Here is a 24643-nt window from a genome sequence, read left to right on the forward strand (position 1 = left end):
CAGGAGATAGAATCACACTTTACATTGCAAGAGAACTAAAGAAAAAAATATGAAGTTTCAGATATGTAAACGTTTATATACAGTGGACTTACCAAAGCAAATATGATGACATTAACTAACATCTAGAGTAGGGTGTTCAATCAGAAATGTACCTGCTTCAACATATCTACATGCATCACAGATGCCCGAGGCTTTGACCACCTATACTGAATGTACTGACAACATAATGATCACTGGTTGTCCACTACCATCTATAGTTATTTTCTTGCTTTAGAGGTTGGGAGAATTGATTTTGAATTGTTGAATGTGATTGTGATCTTTGTCTAAATTTGAATCACATATTTGAATTGAAATGTGTATTTTATTATTATTATAAAGTGCTGGAATTGATTTCTACCCTTAAAATAAATAAGAATTCAATTAATTACATGAAATAGAGTTGTGCATGATGTGGGGGGCATTTGACCTTTTGATGCTCCGTACGATTGTCAATATGTTAAAGTGGACCATTGTATTCCTTGTCAACCATTTGATGGTAATAAGTGGAGAAGCAAATTGCATTCCGTAACACATGCCATGGCAAAGTATCATCGACCACTTAGAACGATTGAGTTCAACCTAGGCAAATGATCCTTCAATTAAGGATGATCTTTTCTTCATGCAAACGCAGCTCTTAAACTTCTCTTCAACAATAACTCGTAAATTGATTTTGTAATGTAAAACCTATTAAACTTCAACTTAAGTTATTGTTTCGTCTTCAGTCACTTCATATATAACTTCCTCTGACAAAGTGATATAAGAAAAATGTTGGTTTTCCTCTCGTTATGCGAATTTATTGTTTGTAGCCTTCGCAAACTGATTGGATCAAGAGCATCTTGATGCTCTCGAAAGACTAAAATTGTTCCTACCATTAAATTTCTCAGCCCAAATTATGTTTTTCATCTCTCAACTTTTGTTGGTGGATTTTGTTTTTTATTTTCTAAAAAAAGAATTAATCAATTTTAATTTTTATAATTTTCTCTTTTTATATTTTGTAGTCTTTATGGTTAAGTGTTACCATTGAATGATTATATGACAATCGCGTAACCTACTAATCTGATATATCAGTCATATGTTAAATTTCTAGATAAATTATGCTCTTAGTTTCTTATCTTTTTGTGAAATTTACTTTTAGTTTCAATTTTTGTACAAGGTTTAATATTTAGGTTTAAGAAATCACTTTTATTCAAAGTAAATTTGACTTGATTTAACTTAATTTTAAGAATAATTACTAAGTGGATGATATCAAATTTAAGAAGAAAAATAATCAAATACAACCTTATCAGATTTCTTAGTTTATCATCTAACATGTGTTATGGTTTAGATTATATAAGTTTTTCACCTTTTGCTTTATTTTGTTGTTTGTTGAGTGGTAATAAATCTATATAGAGTAAAAAAATTTATACCATCATTTAATTACAAATTATCATGTGTATAATAAGATTGTTAAATTTTATAATATTTATTTTAAAAGTTATACTTGAGGTGATTTCTAATTAGTTGATAATTTAAAAATTTTAAAACTCATGATATAGGAAAATTAAACTATAAATATAATAAAAATTAATTTAAAGTATCAAATATCTTATCCCGTAAAGTAATATATCTATCTCATTTCATGTTTAGGTTTTTTTTTTTTTTTTGGGATTTTGAAAGAGAAATTTGATGTTTAGATTTTTTTTTTGGGTATAGAAAGAGAAATTTCATGTTTAGATTACTAAAAGATAACGTATGCACTATATTGATTAACATTTTAACTATCAACTAACTTATTTATTTTTGTTGTTACTTATTTTATAATTTAGTAAAGCTATCTTATCTTATTTTTCATGTTCCAAAAAAAAATCATATCGTAGTTTATCTTATATTAATTCTTTATTAAAATTTATTCTTCGGAATTAAATACAAAATATATTACACAGTAAAAAATCATAATTGGTACAAAATGAATTTCAAATTAATTCGTGCTAATCAAGTTATACTTAATATTAAAAAAAATCCCTTTAAAAAAATATTAAAATAAATTTATAAAATCATGCATATAGGTTTTAAATTAGATTAGATAAATTCGTTTTAAAAAAATTAACTTTAAGATTTGGTGGAATCCAATATATAATTTTTATCATTTATTATATTAAATGAGATCGAATATAAAATAATATATATATATATATATATATATATATATATATATATATATATATATATATATATATATATATACCGAAACTTAGTGATAGTAATTTCCCTTCTTTAGTCTTTACTCACTGTAATTTTCCCCTGACAAGTTTACCTAATACCTACCATAACCGGTACAACAACAACTTAGCCGACCGTTAGATCCATCTTATTAACTCACACTCTCATATCGTAGGGCTGGGAGACCGAGGCTCACGTTAAGCGCGCAAATGAAGCTCGTAGGAGCAGCGAATTCTGCTGAACAAAACTAACTCAGTCGGCGGTTGAGAAAGATTAAAAATTAAAATACACCAAAAATCATTTTAAATAAAATAAAATAATTATCTCTGGAATCCAATAAGCTCACGAATATCTCAAAAAGAAAAAAATAATAAAAAGCGTGAAGTAGAGTGAGAGGGAAAGAAAGAAACACACACACATAGAGAGGTATATTATCTCCCCATAGAGTGAGAGAGAAAAAAAGAGGAAGAAAACAACAAAAAAAAAAAACAAAAACAGAAAACTGATGAAGAGCGGTGGTGGTGGTGGTGGTGGTATGGGCGCGCTTCCGTCGTACGGCGTCCCGGCGAAAAGGCGGTGGAAAGGGCTCGTAGTTGCGGTGCTCGGTCTCGTCATTCTCTCCATGCTCGTCCCTCTCGTCTTCCTGCTCGGTCTCCACAACGGTTTCCACTCTTCCGGTACGATCTCGCCGAGATCTCTCTCTATAAATTCCCTTCCATTCTCCCACATTCTCCCTCCGCAACAGATCCACGTCAATTTCACCTCCGATTTCTATCTTCTCACACTGCGACGTGCTCTAGATCTATCCTTTTCTCGCGCTGCACGTGAAACGGCGTCGTTGAATCCTCGCTTGTTCCGAATCGACGAATCGAGTTTCCTCTTCGTCTGTGCTTGTGTTACTTCGAGCTCGATGAAAGATCCGTGTGCTCGTTTTCTTTTTTATAGTGAAAAAAGTAATAATGAATATGATAAAACTTTTAGATAAGAGTTATTTAGGTGATTTTGGTGTTGTTCTTCCATGGAATTGGAGTTTCACCTGAGTAATTTACGTCGCATTAAATGCCATCATGTGTTACCGAAGTAAAACTCCAATTCTGGTTAAAAAACAGCACGAGCAAGCATATAAGGAATTGCATCTAGATTTATTGTCAATAATAGTAATAGTAAGAACGCGTTTATGAGGGAAAAGTTGAATGTAGGTATAATTGGAATACGAAAACCTCACAGGACGTACAGTTTTTCATTCAATTTTGAGTAACGTGAGGAACCTGCGTTCCACTTATTTTTGCAAATAGTGATGTTCTGTTAATGATTATATAATCTGTAGTGTAGTGGAATTCTAAAATTAATGTCTCATGCTTCGGATATATTTATGCGTATTTATTAGCATATTTATGTGTACTTATTAGCAGTGGTCATAAATGCACTATTATTTTTACTTGAACATGCTCTGCTAATCATAGATCTTGTGCCTTGACTTGATTTCTTTGTTTTTTTTTTTTCTGACTCTTGGATTCCATTTATCATTGCGATTTTGCAGGATATATATATGAACAGAAGAGTACTCCTTCGGTGAGCTTTCAATTCAAATGTATCTGTGAATAGTTACAAATTTTCCAGCTCGGTGTGTTATCATTGTATTGATGTTGTTGTGTGCTTTTGTTTTCTTCCCTTCACCTCTGTTCTTTTCCAATTCAGAATGAGAAAAGTCTTGAAAGATATGATAGACATGATGTTGGCCATAATGAGTCTGAGGTATGGTGGTTAACACCCTCCCCAAGTTATTTGTAGCTCTCCATCATTCTTAGGCGAAATATTGTTGGTCATAGTTGTGGTTAAGTTACAGTTGTCACCGATTGCAGAAAATAAAAATTCCGGCATAATTTGTTGTTTTTAAGAAGTCAAATGAGTGAATACTATTCAATTTTTTTATTGGTGTGCACAACTATTGATGGTATGTTTTCAAAACAAAGAAAAATGAGCAAGCAATTCATACATTTAATACTCTCTCAGTAATCAGTAATGAAGTCTAAAAGAAACAGATAACCGTTGCACAAACATTATAGAACTTATAACACAAACATCCAAAAAGTTAAATCTTATCCCCCCAAACCCTGAATTCATGTCTTTTTGGTAAATTTCTTTTGCAGGAAGGACAATCAAATCATGTGGAGGATCTTATCACAAAGTTTGAACCAACTCTTCCAAAGGTTCTCTACATAATATTGTGGTGGTTAATTTTTATACTTGTTTAATAAAATATTGCATCTATAAACTGATGATTCTCTCATATCGTTTAATTGAAGAATGTAAACGTACATGTTTATTCTTGCCTACTGTAATTGAAAAGAAAACCGAACAGTGGTTGGCTGGAGGGGAATGGAAGGGAGGGAAGGGGAAATAAGAGGGCGAAAAAAATCCCTCCCCTCAGATTTTGCTTCCCTCCAACATTGGGGGGTTTGGAGGGAGGGGACAATGCTTAGAGTTTGTGAGTTGTGCTGACCTAATTATTCTTTTTATGCTCAATGGTTTGATTTGTTTACTCTAAGGTTATAATAGTTAATTACTTTAGTTTCCAACCACTTCTCTTAATTAAAATCCCTCCTATGCACTCCTTTGAACCAAACAGACTGAGAGTCAATCACATTTATGTAACTGTCATCATTGTAAGGTTTTTGGTTCCATGTCAATCTTAATATTTCATCCATGTAAGTTGTTGAGGATTTTGATTTTTCCTTATAATTATAGTGAAATAAATTGATTAGAAAAAAATGGGGAAAGGTACAGATAAAAAAGGAGGATAATAATTTCCAAAAATAGAAAAAGAAAAATACATAAGAGAACAAGAGAATATAAAAGCAGTGTATCAAAAGGTGCCCAATCTCTAAGCATTTTTTAAATGGCAGTTTAGAAGAATATTATTATCTCAGACACTTAGACAGTTATACATAATGCATATGGTTTAATCTGGTTATATAATAGTATAAATGATAATACTAGTATTAGTAGTATGTAATTTGTATAATTGGGGATACTTTCCTATCCTAATATGATTATGAGATTCAGTTATAGTGTAAGAGAGTACTCTTCTCTTTGTATTTTCTTTTACTGTATTAGTTCTTGTCAGTTATAACTGTCGCTGTCAGACAGTTACAACGGACACCTCCAATCTTACTGGTCCTTATAGTATATAGGGTTTAACTCAGTGACTTTTGTACTTCCCATAAAAGATCAATAAAAGTTTGTTTTCTATTTTATCTGTAAATCTAATATATAGGGATTTAAATTTTATTTGGTGTCTTTATTGTCTGCATAAGGATTTAGTGTGTGAATTTTTGTTTTGAAGTCTTTCAACATATAAAAATTAAAGATTACCCAGATGGTGAGGCATTGGAAATTTAGGTTTCCATAGAATTCGAAGCTTAACTATTGAATTTAGTGCTATTAATTCTTTTCTCAAGTTTTTTTTTTATCGGCAATTGTTATTTTGTTAGTTTTTTGTTAGCCGGAGGATCGAACCCACGACCTTTTCCTCTTTTCCTTCTTTCTTAACCACCCAATCAACCATATCTACAATATTTTTTGGCGTAATCATTAATTATCAATAATTTCATGTCAGGATGCTCTCAAGAAATATGCTCGAGAAGGCAAGAATGATTCCAACAATAAGGCTGGCAAAGATGATAAACAAAGAGGTGGTCTACTGATTCAAGATTATTTACTTTCATCATTTACCTTCTTTCTCATTTCCTTCATATTTTATGCTTTTAATTTTAATGATTTTCAGGTTCTAAGGCGCCACCTAAGGGTGTTCTGCAATCACGTCCAACTTCAAATGTAAGCATATTACTGTAAATGGTTGAAATTTCTGTTGAACACATTAATCAAGTAATTGCACTAAAAATTCAATTCATAATATTGATGCAGGCCCCAATTTTCACTAATAATCTAAACAAGCACAAATCTTGTATCTAGTATGACTATTACTATCCTAATCCAATAACATTCACAGCATACTAAGAATTAACATAATATAGACAAACTCATGCTCTCTAACACTGCCCCTCAAGTAGTAAAACTGTAAACAGAAAACATAGACTGGGTTTTGCAGCAGTTATGTGAAAAAGAATGCAAAAGGAAAAATCTGAGATGAGAAACAGATAATGGCATACAAGACAGTTCAAGGTTTGGGGGGGAACTCTATTCTGCACAGTGGAAGGGAGGTCATGGTCATGATGGAAATCGGAATGTACTGCTCTTGCCCCTTGTTGAAACTCTATCTTTCAATGATTATTGATTGCTCAGAATAGTTTAATTCATCACAAACTTAGACTCCCTATTTATACTAATAATATAGGTCAACTACTAATATAGTACAACTAATACAAGCTCAGCCTGATAACATTCACTAGCTCAGGTTATTACATTAAGTTATATAACTGGACTCAGTATTATTCTCCAGCAAAGTTCTTTACATGCTATTTTATATATTGGCATTCATGTAACGACTTGAGCTGATTAAATTCTGCAACAGAATCCTAGAAGTGGTCAAGTTGAACAAGTCAACCGCCCTAAAACAAGCACTGCCGATGAAGGTGGAAAGTCATGTGAGCTCACATTTGGTAGCTATTGCCTTTGGCAACAAGAACATAGACAAGAAATGAAAGATGCTCTGGTTAAGAAATTGAAAGACCAACTATTTGTTGCTAGAGCTTATTATCCTAGCCTTGCAAAACTCCCAGCAAACGATAAATTGTCTCGCCAACTGAAACAGAATATACAGGAGATGGAGCACATGCTTAGTGAATCTACCACAGATGCTGATCTTCCACCAGCGTAAGATGTTGTTTCATATTATATTTCTTTTCACCCTAAGTTTTACCTGTCTGATCTGTTTGAGCTGCTATTGGAATTTCATAGTTGCAATTGGGCAAAATCTCTCCTTCAATCAAGTAGTCTTATAGAAAAGTTATTAAATTTCAGTTTTTATATCTGCTTGCAGATCAGGCTTTTGGTGGTTTTCTTGATTCCAGCTTATTTTCACATTTTCAGAGTCTAGTTTTCTTGAATTCAGATGATTTTCACGTTTTCAGAGTCCTTAAAGTAGTTCAATTGTCTAGAACTTCAGTTCTACTTAAATACTTATTTTGACACCATTTATGGTTCCCTAGACAACTATTGGCCTAATACATTATTCTCCAAAGCATAGCCTTATCTTTCTTTCTTGTCTCAACTTTGTTCCATCATTGGGTTTAATATGTCCTTTATTTTGTTTTACCTCAAACCAAAAGCTATTTCTGTCATCCTCACCTTTCAGGATTGTGATGAATCAACTTTCTTAAAAGATCAAGGTTTTAGGTGTTAGCACATGAATGGTTTTATTATCTCTTAAACACACCCTCATGCAAAAGCCTTTGGGCTTGAAGCATGAACAATGCACTGGCTCATTTTTACCATGTGCTGAAATTTAACTTTTATTTAGAAGAATTGGGGGCCAGGAAGGATCAAACTTGTGACCACTTGGTGGAGGGGTTCTAATATCATTTCATGAACCAACTCTCCAAATGCAAAGCTCTTAGGTGTAAGCATATGAATGGCTTTATTATGTCTCTTGACAAGGATTGACTGCACTTGTTTCTTGTTTTTTTTCCTCCGTTAAAATGCTATAAATTTGCAAGTAATTTTACATGGCAGTCAATATTATTTTACAGGGCTGGGAGTTATTCAAAAAAGATGGAAAATACAATAACCAAAGTAAAATCAATCCCTGTGGTTTGCGACAATGTGGACAAGAAATTGAGACAAATATTTGATTTGACTGAGGATGAAGCCAACTTCCACATGAAACAGAGTGCATTCTTATATAAACTTAATGTTCAGACAATGCCAAAGAGTCATCACTGCCTGTCACTGAAACTAACTGTAGAATATTTCAAATCCTCGCATTATGACGAAAAGGCTGATGAAGAAAAGTTTATTGATTCTTCATTGCACCATTATGTTATTTTCTCTAATAATGTGCTTGCAGCTTCAGTAGTCATCAACTCCACCGTATTTCATGCAAAAGTATGTTATGCTTCTAGTCATGCACTACTAATTTGATAGAGGTTGAGTTTAGGGGCTATAATAATCATTTACTTGTTGCTGCACAATGTTTCAGGAAAGTTCAAATCAGGTTTTTCATGTTTTGACTGATGGAGAAAATTATTATGCAATGAAGCTCTGGTTCTTGAGAAACCATTATAAGGAAGCTGCTGTTCAAGTGCTGAATGTTGAGCTGGACATCCAAAAGGAAAATCCGTTGCTTCTATCCTTGCCTGAGGAGTTCCGTGTTTCAATTCTCAGTTATGATAATCCATCCACAAACCAGATTAGAACGGAGTTCCTTTCAATTTTTTCTGATTCACACTATTTACTTCCTGATTTATTCAGCAATTTGAATAAAGTTGTGGTTCTGGATGATGATGTTGTTATCCAACAAGACTTATCTGCCCTGTGGAACACAGACTTGGGAGATAAAGTGAACGGTGCAGTGCAGTTCTGCTCGGTAAAGCTGGGTCAACTGAAAAGTTATCTGGGTGAGAAAGGTCTCAGTCAGAATTCCTGTGCTTGGATGTCAGGGTTGAACATAATTGACCTGGTGAGGTGGAGAGAGCTTGGTCTTACTCAAACTTACAGAAAGTTGATAAAAGAGGTAAGTAACTAAGTTCACTACAATTGCAATACAATCTTTTCAGAATTGGAAATAAAGGTATTGAGATAATCTTGATGAATATAGTTAGTATCAATAGGGGTGGCAAATTTTGGCCAAGCTCAATGGATTCAGCAGTATGACCAAATAAATCAATAAAATGAGTTATTTAGGCTAGCAACATTTACTTATAAACTTATTTTGGCCTGACCTATTGCAGCTGTCTTGATTTTGCCTAGCTCAAGTTTCAACATGCCTAGCCCACAGACTAAAAAATGCCAAAATCAACTATTAATCACTTGAGTTTTGAATTTAGATTAGCTTCTAACTTAGGAGAGCTTTTTAATGGTTTATGACTAAAGGCAAGAAGTTAGATGAAGTTAGTTTTAAAAAAGTTGGCGTGCACAAGTTGATTTTAACTTTTGCAAGAAGTTTGACGGAATTTACTTCCTTAGAATATTTCATTTTTCTTTTTGTACAATTTCTTATCATGAAGTTTATCCAAACTGGCCCTAGAATTAATAAGTTTATTCTTTTGAAGTTTAATGAAATGTCATTTTAAAACAAATATCTATCTTAAGTTACAATTATTTTGAAAACTTTTAATACAAGTCAATTAAATAAATCATTTGGAAATTTGAATTTTAAACTTTATAATTAGAATAAAATAAGAAAATGAGCTAGGAGGCAGCCTGAATAACGCGGATTCTGCATAGGGCTGAACTTGGCTAATAGTTTATTGATCTGAAATTTTGTCCCAGATGAGTTGGGTAGCCCAACTTGATCTAGTTAGAATTCAAAGTAGTATTGGAATTAGTTCAACTTTGGATAAGAACTGTTAGCCTCATATTATACTTGTAAACTAATACATGCAAACATCATGTTTCTGAATACACCTCTGCTGAGTGGTATCCAACTCAATCACTTCATTAATCACTTTCTGAAGCCTTTCTTAATTTATTCTATAATACTATTAATTGGACTTGGATTATTATTTGGCCTCACTTTCACTGCAGGTTTCTTCTGTTTTTTAATTTAACTGCTGGGAAATTTTGAGGGAAGGGAGCAGAATAAGTCTTTTACATTTTGACGACTCATGTTCTGCTTGGTCTGTATTGCAAATATAAAATTACCTAAAAAATTATGTTAATTTATTTGCTGTATTGTCTTTAATGATTTGTATAAATTGATATAGGTTGTATATTTTGGTCCCTTTTACATTTTCTGATCTTTGTATTTCCTTGTGTAGTTTACAATGCAAGAAGGATCTGTGGAGGGTATTGCATGGCGGGCAAGCTTGCTCACCTTTGAGAATGAAATATATCCACTCAATGAGTCGTGGGTTGTGTCTGGACTGGGTCATGATTATAAAATTGATACTCAGCCCATTAAGACAGCTTCGGTGCTACACTACAATGGGAAAATGAAACCTTGGCTTGATCTGGGAATTCCACAGTATAAAAGCTATTGGAAGAAGTTTCTGAACAAAGAGGATCAGCTCTTAAGTGATTGCAATGTAAATTCATAATAAGTTGTTGTTCCTGTGGTGCATGTTTGGGAAATTGTAGGGTTGATCTCTTAAACAAGAGGATGCCTGTGCTTTGGGTGCTCAATTTTCTGATCTAGTTTTCGAAGGGGTTTTGTGGAAAGAAGCAATGGTGGACCGGTGGTGATGAGCTTAACACACCAATTAAAAAATTAATCAGTCAATAAGGAACCTGTAAACTTCCCTGCATCTCTGGCAAAAGGATCAAGAAGTCTGAGTAGCCTCACAGTTTCCAAGATAGCTAATTGGTGTTGAGGTTATCCTCACTGTGCCGGTGGGCACTATGAAGATTTTTATACATGAGCAAGGCAGTGGTCCATGAAAAATAACTCAAAATATAAAGACAGTAAAATTGTTTTTTTCAAGATTTTTTATTATGCTACATGATGTAAATTATTGGTAGCCGAGAAACAGGTAGAGCTATTCCTTCTAGTTCTTTCCATTCATAATTTGCCCAAAGTTTGTTCTTATTCGATGACAAGAATGTTGTCCAACAGCTCTATAAATGAAAAAAAGTAACAATTTTGTCCTCTAGCAATTGTTTAGAAGTAACTACTCTTTGCAATTCACTATTGTTTACCGTATCAATGAAACGCGCCTTTCATGGGGAGTAGGAGCCAAGGTCGGAGTGTGGTATTTCGCTCTCTGGATGTACGCTGAGGCAATGGGATTGGGATTGTCTACAGGATTTTGCAAAATCTGTAGACAACCTCCATAAAAATCGCTTTGGTTATTCAGCCAAAAAGTGTAATGTAATATAAATGATTGAAAGGTGTGATTGAGAGTGCAGTTCGTCTTGAACTGTAGAAGATTAGGATCCTAGGCTTCTTAACAGAGTGATCTCTGGTAATTGATGAGTGAAATCTTAGGAAGAACACAAGACGTGTTTGGCGTGTCAAACCAACTGCTATGCGGAAGGTAATGGTTAGCAGAATGTTAACAGAGCAGTTGTTAGAGGAAGAATTCTTGTATGGCATGGATTCGAGATTAGTGCATGCATTAGTTTAAATTATTTTAGAATTATAACTTATTTTTACCAGTTTCTTGAAAATAAGTTGTCTATTAAAAAAAGAGATCTAAAATATTTTTGTTTAAAAGCTTATACAGGAAGCATCAATATTTTTTAATTAATTATCGGGCTCAAACTTCGAATATAATTGAGACTGTTGTCTTGGCTTAACCCCTTCGTAATTGGAAAAGAAAATAATAAATGAATTGAGCTGTGTTATGATCGAATATATGGAACTGAATTCACATTACACTAGAAATAACTCGGTGAATATTGTAGACCATATTTTTCATTGAACCTCATCATTACTCATTTTCAACTGTAAGAGAAGAACTATTTCAGGGACCCAAATGGATTATTTCATCAAACTTTAAACAGTGTTTACCCATGTGATGGATTTCAACGTTTAAATGTTATTCTGTAAAAAATGTATAGATGTTATTTAATTTTATCGCAATGTTTTCCAAAGCAAATAAAGTTCATCGCTTGTTAATTTCAGAATGTCATTTAGTAAATTTTAATGTAAAAAACAAATATTATTCTGAAGAAAGCCATGTTTTCCAAAGAAATGAAAGTACAATTTCACTTTAGAATGGGCAGCTTTTAATTTTCCTTTTCCTCACAAACAAAAGATTATCCTATAAATAAGAAAGAAATGCCCAAAGTGCTTACAAAGAAGACCGTTGAATGTTCCTAACAGAAGTAATGAATGCGGATTCCTCAACAGTGAATTTGTTTTTTTATAGATTTTAGCAGGATTTCTTGAGAAACGAAAAATGAAACTATCGAAATTTAGTATATGCATTCCTTTTGTTCTATATCACGCGGTTGAGAAGCAATTCAAGTCACTGTTCCAAACCAAACTGAACAACCAACAATTCAAGTCACTGTTCCAAACAAAATATTACACTACACAATAGTATACTTCAGGTAATACTTATTCAGTGAGAAAACCAGCAACTAATATCCATTAACCAACTCAGGACTCACTCATTAGGGGTAAGTGGGTAATCATAAAAATCAGAATATAAAAGTAACATCCTTATAAGGGTAATCATTAAAATCAGAATATAAAAGTAACATCCTTATAAGGGTATTCATTAAAATCAGAATATAAAAGTAACATCCTTATAAGTTCTCTTAATAAAATACTATTAGAAAAACTCTCAAGTGCTCCCCGAGCAAGAGAACTTTCTTGCATTATGTCAATAGTGGGGTACCCCTTCAACCATTTGGTCATATCACTGTTTCCTATTTTTAACTATATCTTTTTTTTTAATATGTTACTGCTGAAGGGGTACACATTAGGCAAGAAAAATCACGTGCTTTGGGATCACCTTAACAATCTCTCTCTAAATTAAGTAACAAAGAGGGGGGTGGATGCTACACATGATTAGAATAATGAGATGATGATGATGATGAAAAAGGCCAACACAAAAAGTCTAGTTGTGGTGGGTAATGGCACCATGGAAAGGTGGTCTCCAAGCTGAAGCAGTGAGCAAGCAAAGGTCCTTCCAACCAAGTTTAAGAATGCCATTGTCCTCCACCAAGGTATAACCCTCAGATGGGAACATACCAAGGAGTAGACTAGCTTGTGTGGCAGCATTACCAGCTAGAGATATGCCTCTAAAACCACACTGTTGAAGCTTTTCCCTCCAATTGTGAAACTTTGGTTCTCCAGTCCTTGATGGCCCCCCAACAGCTAGCACATTTCGAATCTCCCTAGACAATAGTTGCTGTTCCACCACATGCCTCTCCTCACTCTCCTCCCCATAGCTTGACCCAAGAGAGTCAAATAATGCTGAGTAGTAGTGTATGGCTTCCACAAACCTCCCCAAGAATGAACCAGTATTGCTTAGGTCCTGCTCTACCACAGTCACCACTTTAGGTGCCAGTCTGCATAAAACAAAGTCCATGCAATAAATGCAGCATCATCAGCGTAAAAGCTTACACTCATCCGATCACAATTTCGTTATGTAAAATAAATTTATAAAAATATTTACTAGTGTCTATAATTATGTTTTTTTTATGTTTTCCGATTCTTATAAGTTATAATTAACAAGACCCTAGATTTATTAACTTTTATAATAAACACTTTAAAAAGTGTAAAGAAAGAAGATTTGGGATTGGGTTTACACTAGCTAGCATGCCTTTAAACTCCAGAGATTTAGTTTGCCCATGTTAGTAATGATAAATACACGAGATCCATCACCATGTCATTCAAAACTTTCTATATACATTCTACAGTTCTTTTTTTGGTTTCTCCCCATTAATATATGTGCAGAGAGTGGATTCAAAAACAAGACATAATCATTGTTCCCAATCTTCCTTAGAAAGAAAAAAGGCAGAGACATAAAGTGAGTACTAGAGCCTATAAAGGTTAAAAAAAGGATTTTGGGGAATTCTTTCATGAAAAGCAATACTACAACTATTTCCTTATGTACTAACCCCCCACCACTCAGCTCATATCAGGTGCCTCTAAAGATCATGCAAATGAATTATCCAAACCATAATATAAAGCCATGTAGAATTAAATAATGAATGAAATCGACATAAACCCTTTCTTCACCAACCTTTGCAAGAGCCACAAGGTGTTGGTGTCTGAGCCAGTGACATCATAGAGGGAATGTTGCAACCAGTGAACAGCAACAGCTTCTGTTTTGCTAACATTGAGCCTCTCAGGGTCAAGGTTCCCAACTTTCTCAGCAACAGGGAAGAACTCAAAGGGAAGGCAAAGTTTGTTTGCAAAATCAGACAAACGTTTTCCCGTGGCTTCAAGTGCTTCCATAGAGGTACCAAGCCCCGTGAGCCTCACATAAGGTGCTCCACCAGGTCTTGAAGCTAGAATGTGAAACAAACCAGGCCACTGCAACCCTTGCATTATATCAAGATCTATGATGTGCACCCTCTCTTCTCTTTCGAAGGCTTCTTGAATTGCTTGGTTTGCTGTGAAGTGTGAGAACTTCACGAAAGGACTAATACCATTGAACACTTGAAAAGCTGAAGCTACCTTGTGGCTTTGGTGTGTGTGTGGCAAAGTGGCGTATATCCCTAGACATGAACTCACCAACCTTGCTGATATGGCTTCTGAGAAATATGCTGCCACACGCTGTGCTGAAGTGCCGAACGGTGTTGATAACTGAGAAATCTCCAGAAGCATCTTGTTGGCATCTTCTAGATTCTCAGCTGAAACCGCTTCTGCACACTGAAGCAGAAGAGTGAGGAGATGCAGACCCTCTTCGTCTTTCTTCTTCTGTTCACGCAGCTCCTCTTTCTTCTTTCTTGAAAGTGCCACCTCATGAGCAGTGGTGGTTGCTGCTGCTAGATCTTCTTCTTGAGGGTTCTTCTCTTCTGGTGGTGAGTAATGAGGTGGAGGTGCTGGTGAAGGCAAAGTAACCAAAGAAACTGAAGGGTTGTTGTTATTGTTGGTGTTGGTGTTGGTGTTGGTGTTATCATGGTGAGGAGTGATTTGAGGCACACCCCAATTGGACATGTGCTGATTCACAACCACAGCACCACCTGAAGCATCTGTGAAGTGCAAATTAGGAGCAATGCCATCCACAACACGGTTATTCATGAGCTTCACTGAGGAAACAGAAGGAAGAAGAGGCACCCCTTCTGTGCCTCTTTTGTGTTGCGGGGTGGTAGACTCGGTGAGAAGAAGGCGAAGCCTGTATTCAAGAACCATTGCGAGGTTTGGGTTGCAAGGGTATATGATCTCCCTCACGTTGCTGATTAGTTGAGGAATCGAAACACTGTTGGAACTGTGAATGAGATCCTTCAATATACCATCGATCCAACCACTTGTCGTTGCTGCTCCTGAAGTGTCGTCCATGGAAGGAGAAGGAGAAGAGGAAGCAACCACGTCAACAATGTTTCCACCACTGTTTCTTATGTTGTCTCGGTTTCTTTGGCTTTGAGATGGAAAAAGTGGTAAACCTGAGAATCCACAAACTGCAGGCACGGAGTTTTGCTGGTCCTGGCTTTCAACGAGTCCTTGGAAGTGATGGTGTTGATGAGTGCTGTTGTAGTTTGGAGCAACACCAGAGGAATTGAGGGAAGAAGGTAGCAACATAGTGGAGTAGTTGGTTGTGACCGTCACAGTGGGGTAATTTGGAATAGCAACGTTATCTCTTGATGAAATATTACCACTATTACTATTGTTACTATTATTATAATGATGGCTATTATTATTATTATTATTATTATTATTATTATTATTATTACATGTACCTGCGGCTAACGTTGTTGTTGATGATGTTGTTGTGGGGGACCCTTTTTCTAACATGTTCGTGTTGGTGTTGCTTCGACGAGGAAACCTAGGATAATCACTTGTTGTGGAGGAAGAGTTGTGTGGTGGAGTGGCGTGAACGTTAACTTCCATCTCAGAAGCCATTCTTTTCCTCATCATTTTTCTCTCACAATAAGGCTGTGGCATGATGCCACCAGCATGTAGTTGTTGTTGTTCTTCGTTGCTCATGTTGCTAGAGTTAGAGGCACTTGTCAAAGGAGTGCTATTAGCACTTCCACTTCCATTAACATTGCCATCTTCGGTAATGTTACCGCCACCACTGAACAAAGCACAGGCAGCCATATACGGGGTATGAGAAAGGGAGTAGTAGAGATATATAGAAGAAGAATTAATGAAAAAAGTGATGATTTCAGATCATGGAAAGAAGGGGGGGAAAATTGAGATTGTAGCGGTGTGTACTTGTGTGTTTTTGGTTGTCAAACAATAATGAAGATAAGGGTTTAAAAAACAAGTTCATGTGTGGTGTTGGTTTGAATGAATTTGTAGGCATGGCATGGCATGGCCAAAGTTACAAGCAGATAACGTTGTGAAGATTGGGACAGTTGGTTAAAGGATTCCCAATATTGACACAGGTCTCTCCAACACGATTCTCTATGCCTTTTGCCTTTTGGATGGTTGCAAAACGAGGGTGTTGTCTTGGGGAGGGATGGCACTAGCCACGGCGGTTAGTGCCTCGTCTTTGTGTGGTTTGTTGCTAAGCATATGTTAGTTTTAGTATGAATGTGAGGCATATGCATATGATATGTTAGTATAATAGGTGCCTAGAGGTAGGATGAGTGTTAGGCACTCTTGTTGCATATATTTTTATCTACGGTTTCCTCATTACAATGTATAAATACCCATACCCATTTTTACATATTATTTCCAAAATTATTTACCAAATCTAATTACTCCCAAATTTTTTAGTTTTAATCAGAAGCCACTATCAAATACTCCGTTGAACACCATATTTTATTCTTTAAAAACAGTAATGATATGTCATGGAATAATCATGTAATTTTTTTTTTGTTTAAATCATAAATATTTTTTATTAAAGAAAATTTTGTTTTAGTCAAGTAAAAACACCAAGGAGCAAAATTATTTCTAGGACCACAAGTATTTAACACTATTGACACCTTTAACTGATAATTAAGTTAATAAAAGAGGAATTATTTGTATCCTAATTTGGTAGTATATGTTATTTGTAGCGGATGTGTCGGGAGGGTTCGAAAAGCACGTCAGAAAATGAAAATATTGCTCTGAAGAGAAAAGCAATATTTGAAATACTTTTACAAACTGAGATTGTTAACTTAAAGTCTATATATAAGCTTTAATCAAAATATGCAGATAAAGAAATGCATTTTGTGTTTAAAAAAAAAAAATTGAAATGTTGATAAAGTAGCAGAAATGATTATATATTGTATAAAAAGCAGGAGTTGATAATCGAAAACAATGACACATGAGATTATTGTCAATAATAAAAATAGAAAAGGAAGTCTAGTGTGGCTATGAAGGAGGAGCTGTCAAACCTCAGTTCCCAAAAATCTGAATCGTAGCGTTTGACATTTTGCTTTCAACTGCGGCATCAGCAACCAGCTTTTTCCTCTTGACTTCATCTTCTTATTTCCATTTTTTTATTCTTTCTATTAACAAATTTGTCAAACCAACCACTGCAACGGACACATTGCCCAAAAGCTGGCAGCAAAATCAATGACCAAAAAAGAAGCTGAGACACAGCGCCAATTGCTGCTGCTCTAAGTGACTTTTTCAACTTTCTTCTAATTTAATCCTCACCCATTTTAAATTAATTATTACACTTAATTTTACTTTTTTTATATGGATTTTCCTATGAACTTTTCTTTTGAAAGATATTTTTACAACACTCTTTTTGAAGAACTTGTAAATTATTACGTAATGTTGATAGTTTTAACTATATAAAGGCTAAATTATCTTTTATCTTACTTTTTAATTCATTTTAATTATTTATCTTTCAAAAAATATTTCCATCATTTATCTTTTAAAATAGGGTCAATGTGATCCTTGACAATTGACGATATTCCTTTATTAAGATTTTGATAGCATTAATTTTAAAAAGTAATCATAAAAAATAATTTTGAAAAAACTGATGTTATAAAAAATTAAAAGTTACTTCTTGTTTAAAAATAAATTTACAAGAATTGGTTTTGTTCAGACAATAAAACGAAATTACTTTTGAAGTATAAATACAAGGTAATTTTAAAATTTGATGAGTCTCACATTTAAAACTATTTTAATTTATTAAAATGTTACTTTATCGAGTTTAGTTGTCATTAAATTAGTTTTGAATTTAAAAAAATAAATAAAACAAACATTAGGAATTGGCATTACTGTCGAAGTGTTTTTAGATGCCGTGATTCCCTATCCTAACGAAAGAAAACAAGAATTAAGCTGTTCCGATGAGTTCTTAAATATAAAGAATTTTTTTTGCACATGACTCGTAAGAGTACAATGTATTGAACAAAACATTCTGCACTATCAAATCAAAGATTTTCCTGCCATATCAAATATTAAACTTTCGACCTTTCCCTTTCTTTCATTTTCATCTAAAACTCCTTCCAAACACATTAAACAATTTATAAACCGCTTTGTTTAACGGGACTCCCCATAAGGAAATATGCAACCAATGCTCCCTTTGGAAAACCCATACCATAAGATGACATTTTAATGATTGTATATTACAACCCCCATTGGTTTATCTACCTTTAATAATGTGTTCAAAACATAATCAATATAATTTTACTTCATAAAATCACAGTGATCCCACATGAAATAATAAAAACAACTATTTGATACGTTTGAATTGATCTTACGTTTACGGAATGTGTTTCCAAACACATTCAAGAACTATTATAAATTTCATTTTAACCTTAATTTAGGTAAATTTTGACTGGTCTCCATCTAGCCATCAGACCCAGATTCAAAAATGATTTTTAACTCAAACAACAATATTTTGTTCAACTATACTGTTTCCTTGCAAGAACGAAGAAATTGCACTTAGCAGAAGGGGTCTTCGGGACGGGTTAGGATTGACCATATTTATCTTTCAATTGGTCTCAAATTTTGACTTGAATAAAATTTTAAAATTGAACTCTATCTTAAATTTTAAGAATGTTGACAATATTTGGGTAGAATCAAAATTTGGTCTTAATACTACAGGATTAATTTATACTCCAACTCACATAAACTTATTTGAATTAAAAAAATGAAATTTTTTAAAAGAAAAAAAGTTATTATAATTATAGAGACTTAATGGTAATTAAACCTTTTTTAAAATTTACTAATATGATCCGACAATAATTAAATATTAAAACAATACTAGTAATAGGTTGTTTTTTTTAAAATATTGCGATAAATTAATTAATAAATATTTCTTAAATAAGTTAAACTAAATATATGCAAAATTATTTAAATTTAAGAAATAAAAATCCAATCTTGACTCTTTCTTAAAGGAACCCTAAAACTCAAATCAAGGGGAAAAAAGGCAGACGTCTTTCACTAAAAACAATTTTTAAAATTTAATTTTTGTCCTTATTTGGATTCTCTCGAGCCAAACAGTAAACTATGGCACCGTTTTGTGTGAGCAAAAAGGTAAACATCTTCATACGAGTAAATAAAAGGTAAATGACTTTTGAGTTGAATATATATATATATAGTACATCGTTTCTAAATTTATTTTATTTCTGGCCATTCTCGTGTCGCGTGCCCTACTATACTACTAGCAATATAGTAGTACTATTTTGTTATAATTTCGTTTCAAAGATTATAAAAATAATGAAATTTTAATATTGATATAACCTTATAATATATGCAAATTTTTATTCACTTAAGTTTTTAAACCTTTTATTCTGTCAATATTTAAGATATGCTTAAGAAGGTTAGCATAAAGGCATAAAGTGAGCCACTACGTTATTACTCAGCAGCTCAGTCTGTAGAATAATGTGTGTCTGACAATGTCAGTGATAGTAAGAGAAAGTTGTAGCACGTGAGAGACAGACACTCGAAAAAGGCCAGATTTCTGCTCAGAGTATTGTCACCATTGAATAAATGAGAACAGTAGTATATCGTACACATTTTGGGTTACCCAAATAAAATTCTTTCATAATTTCTGAAAGTTATTTTTTCCCGTTTTGATATTTAACTCAAACTATATTTGCGTGGAATTAAACATACAGTATATGATATATCCATTCCCAAATAAAATCATCATTTAATATATATATATATATATTATGAACATTTATGTGTAACATTATTCATTAATATATAATTTAAAGTCCAACTGTAAAAACGATGTTATGCAATATCTAAATTCAAGGGTGGGCCAAGGGAAATATTCTCAATTATTTTTATGTATGAAGTATTCCCAAAAATTGTCTATAAAACATTGTTCAACATCTAAAAAAAACATAGTTCAATATCGCATAATCCAGACACCAATAGTACATACATGATACAAAATCTAATTTCAAGATTATGTTCTGATGAGAATGGTTCACATGTACTCACAACACAGATTCTCTCCATATATAGCTTATAACTTTATAATATAGGTGTACATTCTTATAAAATAAAAAGATATATGTGTAAATTATTACGTTAAAATATACTCAATTTAAAATGAAATTATATACATATATCCACAACACTAAATTAATCAATCACCTTCAACTTATGTGTCTAATAATATTTGGTAGAATTTATTTGATTAATACTACAGTTTTCTGTAATTATTTGTTGTTAGCCAAGTTATAAATGTTTAAGAATTTTTATGGGAAATGGAATATCTAAAAGAATAAAATCAACCAATGAACTATAAAAATAATTCATTAAGCAAACTTTTATTAAACACTCCTTATAATCCATCCAGATATCATATTGAACCTTTTTATATGGGATAAATATATTTGGATATTCCTTCGGATGTAAACACGTTGAGAGAGATATGAAAAAATCAAAAATAAGTTATTAATATAAATGATAACACCATGCAACAAGGAGATAGATAGAGAAATAAAGACACTCAATGAAATATTAATATTCTTGGGGTGTTCAAATATCATTATTCTTTTATTTATATATATATATATATATATATATATATATATATATATTGTAAAAATGTGTTTTATTTGTGATTCCATTTTACATTTAAAGAGTCTCAAATTAATTTCCTTTTACTTTGTACTATTATTTAATTAAATTTTTTATTTTATTAATAAGTAATACTTTGGACCAATAATTATTCAAACATACATAGGTATCCAAGAAAAAAAATAAAAAACATAATCGCATAGGTATGCTTGTTGCAAGTAAAAAATCCATTGCTGGATTCACTTGATAAGCCCCCAACCCCTAGTCGACATTGCTGACCTTAAGACAAAATTGGTTTTGACCCACATGCCCTTACTCTGTTTCTCATAACTGATTTTGATGGATCATGCATGAACCATTTTATGACTGAGATTTTGTCATTTCATTTCATTGATAAAAGTAACTTTAATTTTCCCATATATATATATATATATATATATATGTTTGTGTAAAAGCTAGTAATAAATTCTTAATAATCTTATAGGCTAAATTGAAAATCATTTTTCAATTATGTAATTTTGCTCAAGTTTACGTGACTTAATAATTCTATAATCATTGTTCATTCCCCACACCTAAAAAGAGTTGCTTATATCATGACAATGGAAAAAGTCCAACCATTAGATTATTGTGATTAAATGGTTAAAATTTTAAAAAAATATTTTAATTGTGTGCTTGCAAATTCCTATTTTGGGGTTGAACAGCCGAGGGGACACTGGTTCCATTTTCTCCCTTCTCCCTCGGTCCTCGCCGGTTATCTTGTTAAAAATGGTGGAGCCTCCTCTGCCTGTAGCATGGTGTAGTACAAAATAAGAGAGAAAGTTCCCGATTGATTGATGAGATACATGTTTTGTCTTTGCTTTTAATGCTAACTTGCTTGCAGCATTGTTTTGGACTTAGCTAAGAGCCATTTTCACTTTTCTACTTACTCTTTCGTCTTTTTCCTATCAAATGCAAAATAATTCTTTATCACTTCCTTCGTGAGTTTTCTGCCCCTTCTTGTTTCTTGAATTTCTTTCATGTGCCTTGTTCTTTTGAGAGAATTTAATAAATAAAAAATGGGTTAATGACAATTATCAATCTAAAAGTTTTTGTAACGTCGATTGATTAGAAATTAATAACTAATATAGGTCTTTTAAAAAAATAATTAGAAATTATGATTGATATAATTTTTAAGATAATTATTAACAAAGTCAACAAACATTCCATATATAATAGTACGATTGAATAATAATATAAAATGAACTTTATACATTTGGTGCATATTAATTTTATTTTCTCATGAAAAAACTTAATCATTAAAAGTTAATGTTGAAGTTTAAGTGTGAAGGTAAAATCTCACAATGATTAAAAATATATAAGTAAAATAACATGTAAGTGAGAAAAATCCAAAAACCTAATGTGTTAAGGTTTTGGTTTGAGATATAATGTCAAGTTCATTTGTGTGGTGTGCTCATGGAATCATGGTTCATTAGTGAAGATTTCTTAATGTTTTAACCCCTATTGAATTCCTAACAAGTTGTGTCAAAGTCAATGTTCCTCAACTTAGATGAGTATTAAGGCATAAAGGAATTTGTGGTGTGGATTCATGCATGAGATTCATGTATGTGGATCTTTTGTGTTAAAAGTCTTCCTGACAATGTGGAGGTCAGGCGACATATTTCATTGATGTGAGCTAATGATGAGACAATTATCTAGAGCACATCAATGGCCATGACTAAGCTTCAAATGCCACCATTGAATATTTGTGGATGAAAAAAGACCTTCACTTAAGGAAAAAATACTATGTGAAAGAAACTCACTTTAGTGAAAGATTGTTGGAGTTCAAGTATGAAGGAAAATTCTCATATATGTAGAAATATGCAACCTGAGTAACAAATAAGTAAAAAAAAAAAAAAACTCACAAACCTAATACCTTAAAGTTTTGGGTTGAAGCAAGATGTACATGTGGTTTGCTCGTGACCCATTAGTAAAGATCTTCTATTGTTTTGCAAGATTCGAGGGGAGTAAACACCAGATAGATGTGGACACCATGTGTATTTGTCGATGTTAGGGAGATTCGAAGGGATTAAACACCGGATAGATTTATACCGGTGGACCACGAGTCACCACATAAAGGAACTTGACATCACACTTTAACCTAAAACCTTAAGGTTTAGGTTTATGGGTCTTCTCCTCACTTATATGATGCTCAACTTTTTCACTTTTGTCCGATGTGGGACTTCACCTCACACTTGTAACCCAACAATCTCCCCCTCAAGTGTGAGTCTATTCCACATGGTAGCCTCCCCCTCAAGCGGAAGTCATCATCCACAAGTATAACCATTAGAGCCTACATGCTCCGGTTACTTGTGGTACTTGTACCGCTGCTCCATCTGCGGGACACGCTGCTTGTACTCACTGTTTGAAAAACTTTCGATACAAGGGATCCCCAAGACTAAGATCCATCGCCGCCATCTTACTCATCTGAGCTGGTCACCAAGTCAAACTATCGACTTTGATACCAGTTGTTAGGGAGATTCGATGGGAGTAAACACCAAATAGATTTACATCGATGTTTACTTATGTGGTGTCAAGTTCCCTTATGTGGTGGCTCGTGGTCCACTGGTATAAATCTATTCGGTGTTTACTCTCCTCGAATCTCCCCAACAGCTGAAGCATGTACGGGGGTCATTAGTGGGAGGTTGACAACTTGACTAACTCAATCTCATCTCTATCTCGCCTCAATTCACTATAGTGTTTACAATTAATTTTAAAGAATAAAACACTAAAAAAATAAAATCTGTTTAACTAGGTCATATATTCTTATAACAATCCTATAAATATTGTTTGGGTAACATACTAAACCCATTTAAAAAATGTTGTGGTCTAAATTCATGCTGGATGTCCATCTGCTATATCAGTGAAATGACCATTGTGTTCCCTAAGGCGACAGAACAACAACGAAATGACCATTGTGTTGTGGTTTCTATGCAAGCGGCAACACCAAAAAAATGTGAATAAGTTATAAAATATCCGATCCAATTCAACTCAACTAAGATTTTGTTTTCTTATATCTGAAATTATTGAAATGCTTAATATTGATTAGCTATGTTGGAAAACTACTCAACTAAGCTGGTGAACACTAGGTGATCTTTTTTTAGCCGAACGATAAAAAATTCGAAGTATATAAGCTGTTGTTGGGCCAATATATGGGCCTATAGTTTTTCTGGTTATCCATGTTGCTTCGTACCCAAAAAGCCAAATAAATTAAAAACAGAAAAACCATGGGTTGGATGTGTCTGTCTCCAACTTTGGTGGTGACTTTTTCTTTCTCCACTCATTATTTTTCTACACTCGATATATTTTTTATAATTTTAACATTATCCTCGCGTATATTCATACGAATTGAATCCATGCAAATTGCTAATTCATGTCCATACACATATAAGTTTACATAATAAATTTTATAATAATTAATTTTGATCTTTATTTTACATATATAAATTTTAAATAAAAATTATAGATTTAATTAAAATTTATATATGTAAAAAAATTAATTATTAAATCAAAATTAATTATTATAAAATTTATTATATAAATTTATATGTATATTAAATATATATTAAACATTTCAATATTATATATAACAATATTAATTATTTTATAACACAATGGATATTTTTTATTTTTCCTCATAAAAAAAGCTGGTACTGGAAGAAAATCCTGCGTTTCGGATTGATACAAATAGGCCAAACCCGT

General features: G+C 33.1%; 2 protein-coding genes across 2 annotated transcripts; one reads left to right on the top strand and one right to left on the bottom strand.

Moving 5' to 3' along the window:
- Positions 1-2635: 2635 nt before the first annotated feature.
- On the top strand, positions 2636-11009 carry LOC114425283 (probable galacturonosyltransferase 7). Its single transcript, XM_028392148.1, has 10 exons — positions 2636-2915; positions 3779-3810; positions 3937-3993; positions 4389-4448; positions 5858-5933; positions 6026-6075; positions 6773-7074; positions 7950-8304; positions 8399-8932; positions 10179-11009. Exons 1-10 carry the CDS (start codon positions 2744-2746, stop codon positions 10455-10457), a joined length of 1917 nt encoding a protein of 638 aa, XP_028247949.1. The 5' UTR covers positions 2636-2743; the 3' UTR covers positions 10458-11009.
- A 1503-nt stretch (positions 11010-12512) lies between these two features.
- Positions 12513-16500, bottom strand: LOC114425284 (protein SCARECROW-like). The gene is made up of 2 exons (XM_028392149.1): positions 14058-16500; positions 12513-13380 (listed from the first exon to the last, which is right to left on the bottom strand). Exons 1-2 carry the CDS (start codon positions 16076-16078, stop codon positions 12927-12929), a joined length of 2475 nt encoding a protein of 824 aa, XP_028247950.1. The 5' UTR covers positions 16079-16500; the 3' UTR covers positions 12513-12926.
- Between the last annotated feature and the right edge of the window lie 8143 nt (positions 16501-24643).

The sequence above is a fragment of the Glycine soja genome, chromosome 9 (assembly GCF_004193775.1).
Source record: "Glycine soja cultivar W05 chromosome 9, ASM419377v2, whole genome shotgun sequence".
NCBI lineage: Eukaryota > Viridiplantae > Streptophyta > Magnoliopsida > Fabales > Fabaceae > Glycine > Glycine soja.

What these genes read in the sequence shown, in the direction of transcription:
- LOC114425283 (XM_028392148.1), top strand. Translation starts at nt 2,744, where the DNA reads ATGAAGAGCGGTGGTGGTGGTGGTGGTGGTATGGGCGCGCTTCCGTCG. An exon ending in TTGGCCATAATGAGTCTGAG is followed by an intron (nt 3,994 to 4,388) that starts GTATGGTGGTTA and finishes TTTCTTTTGCAG; the next exon opens with GAAGGACAATCAAATCATGT. An exon ending in CCACCGTATTTCATGCAAAA is followed by an intron (nt 8,305 to 8,398) that starts GTATGTTATGCT and finishes ACAATGTTTCAG; the next exon opens with GAAAGTTCAAATCAGGTTTT.
- LOC114425284 (XM_028392149.1), bottom strand. Translation starts at nt 16,078, where the DNA reads ATGGCTGCCTGTGCTTTGTTCAGTGGTGGCGGTAACATTACCGAAGAT. An exon ending in ACCTTGTGGCTCTTGCAAAG is followed by an intron (nt 13,381 to 14,057) that starts GTTGGTGAAGAA and finishes TGTTTTATGCAG; the next exon opens with ACTGGCACCTAAAGTGGTGA.